The following is a 7663-nucleotide window of genomic DNA, read 5'->3' as shown; positions in this document are numbered from 1 at the left end:
TTTACTAAAGGACACATTGATGGTCTTTCATAAATCAGCGACCTGCGGCGTACCGGGTCTCGCGTTTATTCATGTGTATGCGATTATATACAATGTGGCTCGGCTGCGAAACCACATGTCAACTCGCGTTCTATTTTTTTTCTTGTACATTGCAAAGGGGTATCTTTGGATGAATAATCCAGGCAAATCCAGCTTTTATGGCTAGACGGTGCTTCCAATATTTAGGTTATCTTCCCTAAAGATCAGAAGAGCCAGACGGTGTCTGACGAATAGGCCAAAAAGGCCTAGTGCTGCCTGCATGATTGTGATCTCCATAGCCAGTCGGTCCTCACGCATTGGACCTCGCCAGACTAGCCAGAGGTTGAGAATCGTGAAGTTGCTCGTCTCTTCAATGCGGCCTTGCTCGTCTTCCTTGAGACGTAAGAGCTTGAACTGCGCTAATAATCGTAGGGCCTTATCGATGATAGGGCGGGGTTGCTTATCCTTCTCCCACTTCGTTACGCTAGGCTCGAGTAATCCAGTTCGCGCGCTGAAGTGCGGCAGGCGGTGACGCGGGCACGGAATCAGTCCGAATAGCTGAGGTGTGCTGTAGACGAAATTGAAGATCTGAGGTACCAGCAAGAGAATCAGGGTCTTCGAAAAATGGCCTAGGATACTAACCACCACGAACACCATGCCGGCAAAGTAACAGTAGGTGTCTCCGGGAAAGACACGGGCGGGGTACCAATTGTGAATTAGCAGCGCGAAGCTGACACCCAGGAATGGTAGGAGGAAGTAGAGGGAGAATAAGTGGGAGTCGGTCGCTGGATGAGGGTATGGTGTGAGTAGGTAGAGGGCATCGTTGAATGCTAAGAGTAGGGCGATAACGATACTCTGGCTAACTTCGATTCCATTGATTCCGGCGAGGATGTTGATGCTGTTGGGACTGAAGATGGAGAATGCTGACATGTATCCATAGTAGAGGATACCGAGGTCGAATAGCTCGCGACCGACGTAGGGTTGGAGGAAGGTAGGGAGTACAATCGAGGTGACACCGAAATCGATGAAGTAGATGACTAGGAGCGGGATCGAAGCGAATGCTGGAATGAAGAATTTGTGCCGCCAGCGGATATCGAATAGGTCGTCGCCGATACCAAGGAGAGTGATTGATTGGAGTGATATGATCGCAGAGAGATAGGAAGCCAGCTATGAGAATCGCGAAACTGTTAGCTTCACGTCATCGGAGTTTACTACCGGTGCTAAGAGGCTTCATACCTTGCTATGCGGGAACTTGTGAAGTAATCTTCCCTTCTGAACAAACTCTGCGTTCATTACTACATCACGGTTTCCACCACCACTAGTAGCGACCACAATGTCCTTGTAAAACGGGAACGGAATAAAGATGATGATGATGAGTATGTAGACCACGGCGCAAATGCCACCCATGCATTCCGGGATGTAATGGCTGTTGTTCACCTTGGATAAGTCGCGACCCTTCAATCCAGCCTTGATGAAGGTAGGACCAAGCCATCGTATCATAGCATAGCTAGCGGCGAATGCGAGGCCACTAAGAGCCAGAGATGCGACCAGAGGTTCACCTTCACCCTCAAAGGTTCGTACAAGGACGGTGGCGCAGGCCAAGGCGAGGCCAGTAAGGAACAAGGTCTCGGCGTTGGAGAGGTGGGAGGATGTCGCGGCGGTCGGCATCTTCGCAACTTAGGGCATTGCTCTCCTTGGTAGGGTGGAAGGAGGTCGGCGAAGAAGGCCGTTATTCGCCGTTACGTTAATCTCGTCACATTTAATGTCGGTGCTGGATGAAATGGGTGTCGTGGCCTTAAAAAGTGGTGGTGGTGTTGACGAATAAGGCTGAGTTGGCTGAGTAGGATAAGATCCGCCGATTGTTGACTTTGGGTGCTTCAAAGCTTTGGCCGGTCCCAAAAATAAAAAGACACATTGGCTCATAAATACGAAATACGTATATACGTACCCACGTCGCCGATACTTTTATGTACCGAACAGGGGTCCTTGTAGACGAGGTGCAGGGGTCTTTGCCGATCAATTACGTCCAATCACATGTCTGTGCTAGAAGAGCAATCGATTACCTAATTTTTTTTATTAGATTTATTACTACAATTATGTGGGTCATAATGCGACACTTTACACTTTCAACATTTTATTTCAACTTTGCTAGCAATCTCAAAATTCAGAAGTTTGCTTGTTCCTAACTATCTGAGCAAGTTGAGCAATCGGAAACTCTTGAAAGGCTTAATTAAGTTTACAACTGGTATTAATTGCTCACACCACTCTTTGTCTATTTGTCTTCATTTAAATCGTTCATCTTCAACCCCACTTTCTGACTGAAACTCGAGCTCAATTCCTCCTTAGATACTGCTTTGAATCTTGCTACATTATATAATCATAACTTTTAAACCTACTTTATGTTTGCACTTATTTAGACACTCTTAGTACCCGTCCACTGTTACTTCAGTATCGAAATATGGTATGATGGAGACATTTCGGATCTTAAACCCAAACGCAACACAGAACTATCGAGTGTTACATTAATGTTCTTTGCCTGGCAACATTGACTTCTCTACTGAAAACAACAAGCGAAACTCACGCGAGCCTGATAATGTCTTCAGATCTGGTAGGCTGACTATTGAAATCGGCCAATTAATCTTGAAGTTTCCGCAATGGTCGGCGTTTCGAAGTCGGGAGTAAATATTACTTAGTTCGCCGTCTCGAATCTTCATGGCAAGGACTTGGGGCTCCGAGAAGCTTTTCAACTAAACCCCAGATTCATACACAGTAACTTAGTTTATGTCTCAAGTCATCCATATGTCCCAAGTCTATACTCTCTGATCTCTTATCTTAAGTCTCGTTTCTGTCCTAAGCTCTATCTTTAAGTAAAGATGTGTTTACTTACTACTAATGATGTCCTGGTTGAATTGGCTGGTCTCGATACCCATACTACTAGCCTTCACTAATACTAGGTCGACTCTTGCCGCCGCTATGGGTTTGGATACCGAGAATGAGACTGAGAATACCAATGGTCCTGCTTCGGAATCGGACGAGGCGCCGGACGAGCAGAAACCCGAGAACGGACCAGACGACGGTAATGATACCCCGAAACAGGAAGAAGAGATCACGAAGTCAGATGAAGAAAATACTAAGCCAGATGGAGAAACCCCACAGTTAGAAGAAATTCAGGATCATCCGCAACAAGCTGAAAGTGAAGCAGATAGTAGTAGCAACAACCCAAAACCGGATGAGATTCAAGAAGATTCACCAAAGCCGGAACTTGTAACGGACAGTAGCAGTAATGCTTCAAAGGCGGAAGAAGAGAAAACGAACATCCCTATCGATATAACCCGGAAAAATAACCAAGTGCGGCCTTCATTAGATGTTGTTCGATTCTCTTTCGTTTTAGACCGGGATCAAATACGATCGGTTTACTCTACCGGCAAACTGATTCTGGACCGGGAGCAAATGAAGCAGGTTCGTTCTACGAGTGGCCTAGCTAGAGAAACCACAGGAGTTCTCACACAAGCTACCAACGAAGTCAACGAAGAGGAATCCTCATCGACGCAGAAACCGGAGGGAATTGAACCCACTACTCTCCCCCTTTCCGATCTCGAACATTCCATCATCGGATGGGAAAGTCAAGATGACCCGAAAATGCCCCTGAACTTCTCATCAGCTCGAAAGTGGGTAATTGTGTGGTCACTGGCTGCTATCACTTTTATGTCCCCTTTTTCGTCCTCTGTCTTAGCTCCCGCTATCTCATATATCAACCAAGACTTTCATAATACGAATCCCACTGTAGGGCCATTCCCTGTCAGTATATATCTGCTCGGCTACGCAACAGGACCTTTATTCTTAGCTCCGCTTTCTGAGATCTTCGGTCGCGCTGGCGTACTCACCTTATCCAACATCTTTTTCTGTTTATGGCATATTGGGTGTGCTTTATCTCCGAACCTAGCCTTCCTCGTCGCGTTTCGATTTTCCGCTGGTATCGGAGGGAGCGGCTGTATGACACTCGGAGGCGCGATCATTGGCGACTTATTTCCTATAGAGTCTCGCGGCGTTGCACTTAGTGTGTGGGCGCTGGGTCCACTTATCGGGCCAACGTACGTATTTCAATCACAGATTTCGAGTAGAAATGTTCATTTATGAATATTTTACCAAACTAATCTCATTTATAGGGTCGGCCCATTGATAGGGGCTTTCATTGCTGGTTCTATCGGTTGGCGTTGGTCGTTCTGGATTGTGTTAATCCCATCAGGTATTATCACTATAATTTTGGCTATTTTTTTGCCCGAGACGAATCATAAGGTCCTCATGCAACGGAAGGTCAAGCGTCTGAGCAAGGAATGGAAACGAACCGACCTTAAAACATGCTACGAAGCCGATGAGTCTCGAAAGGTGTCCCAGTTGAAAATTCTTACGATCGGTATGCTGAGACCGTTGAAGATGCTCATATTTGCGCCTATGATTTTTATTCAATCCTTATACGTCTCCTTCATCTACGGCTCCGTCTACTTAATGTACAATTCCATTCCCCCGACCTTCGAATCACAATATCGATGGGGTACTGGTATTTCTGGTTTGGTTTTCATATCTATCGGCGTCGGTTACATGGTTGGCCTCTGGGCTTTTTCCATGCTTTCGGACAGAACGGTCGTACGGTTAACTAAAGCCAATGCCGGTGCATTCAAACCCGAGTTTCGTCTAACTATTATGATATGGTACTCTTTCCTCTGCCCGCTCGCCTTCTTTTGGTATGGATGGTCGGCTCAGGTACGCACTCATTGGATCGTACCAATCATCGGATTATTCCCACTCGGATTTGGTGTGATCGGCGTCTTCATGCCGACCCAGGCTTATATCATTGACGCCTACCCTTCATACGCCGCATCTGGGATCGCCGCCTTCACAGTTCTGCGTAGCGTCATCGCTGCTTTTCTCCCGCTTTGTGGTCCGGCATTGTTCGATAACTTGGGAATCGGCTGGGGAAGCTCTGTGCTTGGGTTTATTGGCGTGGCTATGATACCAGTCCCTATGATTATATTCAAGTTCGGCGCAAAGTTGAGGGAGAGGTACCCCTTAAAGCTTTAAAGCTTCTACTTCACTCATATTCATGTGATGTGAATCGCCCCTTTTGAGAAGGGGTCGATGGCGCCATTCCTCAGATTAAAGCTGTAATGTTTAAAGTGCGTTAGGGAATTATGGATATTTAAGCTTTGGTTATATGAACGATGGCCATGCGGCCAAGAAAAAGTTGAAGGAAGATATTTGGATTCAATCTATACCATATTGTAGAATTCGTTAATAATATTTATGCGACGATTTCTGTCAGAACCCTATCTTCTTACTGTGGTATCTAAGCCTTGATCTAAAATAAGCCCTTCACTGTCTAAGAATCTAGATTTTGGTGCATCGTATTAGCCCCTTTTCTTCATCTAGGTTATAAATTTCTAACTGTTGATATATGTTCATTCTTCAATTTCATCATGAAAAAAGGCCCTTGAGTTTCGCCACTAATAATCAGTCAATGGTGCCATATCCCGCTTCTTCTGCTTCCCTCTCTTCTCGGATGAGACCCAGTCTCTCTTGAACTCTCTCGGCGTCTTCCCTCTTCTGCAATTTCTGCCGAAATAATCGGCCCTGGATTAAAACGTAAGCCGTTAATGCGACACCGAGGATCGCACCTCCTGCTGCCATGACGGCATTGATGGGTGTTGGGTCTCCTTGTAGCGGTCCATGGGTCAGTGCGTCAAGTCCGGACTGCACGAAATTGACTAGACCCGATAGACAGGTGATGGTGCCGTAGATACGACCGAAGGTGGCGAAGCCGAAGATCTTGGTCGCGAAATCGCTCACGGCGCTGTAGTATAGCGGTCGGAATAATACGAATGCTACTACTGTTCCGTAACCGGCCCAGAGTTGTGGGAGACAGTTTAGTATGCCAATTAAGACGATGAATAGCGTTAACACCGCCGAGGCTGTCGCTACGCTTAAGTTATTCAGAAGTAGTCCAATAAACGGTGTCGCGAATACACCACCGACCGGCAGTGCTACATCGAAGACATGATTGATGTCCTCAGCCAGCTTTTCTGATCCTAGTAGATATCGGTACTGTGAGCGTATAGTCGCGATAAAGTAATTCATACGCAACATCTGCAACACCGTAAGCAAAAGCAACAAAGCAAACCAAGGCGTCAGCATCTGTCGATGCGCCGGTATGCCGTGCAGTACACCCCATATACCACTAGCTTCTTGCCGCTCTTCTTCAGCTTGGATACGGTCTTCGCGGAGTGTTTCATCGCCAACCAACTCCTCGATCTGCTCCAGTTTCGAGAGCCGACGCTCGGCGCGAGCACTCCTGATTCGTCGGATCTCTCCAGGGCTTTCGAGTTCGTCGTCGGAATCGTGTACGTCGCGTGTCGCGTCCTGTGCTTTTTCGAGCTTGCGCTCGAGTTCGGGGGTTGAGTGGTATGCGCGTGGTGGCATGATTGCCCATTCGCCTATTAATAGAAGTACGCCTACGACGGTATACGCGAAGAAAAAAGTTGCCGGCGCGAAGGTGCGGCCCGATGCTTCCCAGGCTAATCGATAGAATAGGAATATAGCGGCTGAACCGTCGAAGGCGCCTGTTACTAAGGCGACGATGACGCCGGAGTACTTGGGGAACGCGTTGGCGAGTTGGAAACTTGGTACGAAGACGAATGTGCCGCCGAGGCTGAGGAGAATGTTGGCGATGAGGTACCCGTCGAATTCGGGGATTTGGAAGGCGAGGCCCATGAGGATGCAGCCGGCGATCATGAAGAATCCGGAGATAATGTAACATAGGCGTCGGCCGTAGCGGTCGAGGACCCAGCCGGCGGCTAGAGAGGAGGTATTGGTTGTTATGGAGGCGGCGATGAAGAATAAGTTTAAGCGCATGTCCTGCGCGGCGCAGGGGACTTTCTCGCTGCCATCGCCGGTGTTTTCATCGTTGCTGTTAATATCGCTTGGAGGGCAGAGGTCCCCGTATACACCCTCTTCGATTAGTACGGGCTTCAGCGATGCGAAACCGTATACGATGCCCGCGGCAAACCAGCATGCGACGATGGCGAATCCAACTTGGGCTATGAGATAAGTCTGTCAGTCGTAGCTCTTCTATCATAATGTGACTATAATGCGACTGTAATGTATGTAGCACAATAAATGTGCGCGTGCCCTGTTACTGGGGACTTGATAACAGTGAGGTTGTTTCTTACCTGCTCTCTTAGCGGCCGAGACCTTGTAAGCGGCCGCATTGGGCAATGCGGTCTCGTGGACGACGATAGGGGCGGTGATTTCGGTGGGTGGTACGGGGTCGTAACTCAGAGTACGCCAAAGGATCTCCTCAGTCCCGTCTTCTTCGTCTTCGGGGGGCACGCGGTCGATGCCTTCGTTGGCGGTGACGTGCTGGGCTAACGACATCGTACGCTACGAATTAGTATACTAAAGCGCTATTACGTCCGTGCTAAAACTTCCAATGGTTAGGATATCGCCCGCTTGCTATCGTTCCCGCTCGTATAATAATAATGGCCTTCTTTTCCTCGGCCCCTCTAAGCGCCTACGTATATGAAAAGAGGGATTTGTGTACAGCATCTTTTCTATTCTAAAATCTGGTTACGGCGTGTTCTAGAAGTGTGAG

At 47.8% G+C, this 7663-nt stretch overlaps 3 protein-coding genes across 3 annotated transcripts; 1 reads left to right on the top strand and 2 right to left on the bottom strand.

The window, feature by feature from the left end:
• On the bottom strand, nucleotides 1-1994 carry F4822DRAFT_409055 (glycosyl transferase family 4-domain-containing protein). Its single transcript, XM_051458618.1, has 2 exons — nucleotides 1255-1994; nucleotides 1-1185 (listed from the first exon to the last, which is right to left on the bottom strand). Exons 1-2 carry the CDS (start codon nucleotides 1684-1686, stop codon nucleotides 202-204), a joined length of 1416 nt encoding a protein of 471 aa, XP_051311910.1. The 5' UTR covers nucleotides 1687-1994; the 3' UTR covers nucleotides 1-201.
• Nucleotides 1995-3468: 1474 nt separating this feature from the next.
• F4822DRAFT_437853 (MFS general substrate transporter) lies at nucleotides 3469-5097 on the top strand (the record flags this gene model as incomplete). Its single annotated transcript, XM_051462454.1, has 2 exons — nucleotides 3469-4109; nucleotides 4185-5097. The coding sequence occupies 2 exons, from the start codon at nucleotides 3469-3471 to the stop codon at nucleotides 5095-5097; spliced, it is 1554 nt and encodes a 517-aa protein (XP_051311909.1).
• Nucleotides 5098-5367: 270 nt separating this feature from the next.
• On the bottom strand, nucleotides 5368-7652 carry F4822DRAFT_444639 (putative MFS transporter). Its single transcript, XM_051463275.1, has 2 exons — nucleotides 7242-7652; nucleotides 5368-7109 (listed from the first exon to the last, which is right to left on the bottom strand). Exons 1-2 carry the CDS (start codon nucleotides 7444-7446, stop codon nucleotides 5527-5529), a joined length of 1788 nt encoding a protein of 595 aa, XP_051311908.1. The 5' UTR covers nucleotides 7447-7652; the 3' UTR covers nucleotides 5368-5526.
• Between the last annotated feature and the right edge of the window lie 11 nt (nucleotides 7653-7663).

The sequence above is a fragment of the Hypoxylon trugodes genome (assembly GCF_022578975.1).
Source record: "Hypoxylon trugodes strain CBS 135444 unplaced genomic scaffold F4822scaffold_7, whole genome shotgun sequence".
NCBI classification, from domain to species: domain Eukaryota; kingdom Fungi; phylum Ascomycota; class Sordariomycetes; order Xylariales; family Hypoxylaceae; genus Hypoxylon; species Hypoxylon trugodes.
Note: the sequence above shows the minus strand (reverse complement) of the source record. Positions and strands in the feature narration are given on the sequence as shown.

Excerpts from the sequence above, each read along its gene's own strand:
- F4822DRAFT_409055 (XM_051458618.1), bottom strand. The coding sequence starts at position 1,686 with ATGCCGACCGCCGCGACATCCTCCCACCTCTCCAACGCCGAGACCTTG. Across the intron at positions 1,186-1,254 it reads ACAAGTTCCCGCATAGCAAG|CTGGCTTCCTATCTCTCTGC; the intron begins GTATGAAGCCTC and ends CGATTCTCATAG.
- F4822DRAFT_444639 (XM_051463275.1), bottom strand. The coding sequence starts at position 7,446 with ATGTCGTTAGCCCAGCACGTCACCGCCAACGAAGGCATCGACCGCGTG. Across the intron at positions 7,110-7,241 it reads CTCGGCCGCTAAGAGAGCAG|CCCAAGTTGGATTCGCCATC; the intron begins GTAAGAAACAAC and ends CTTATCTCATAG.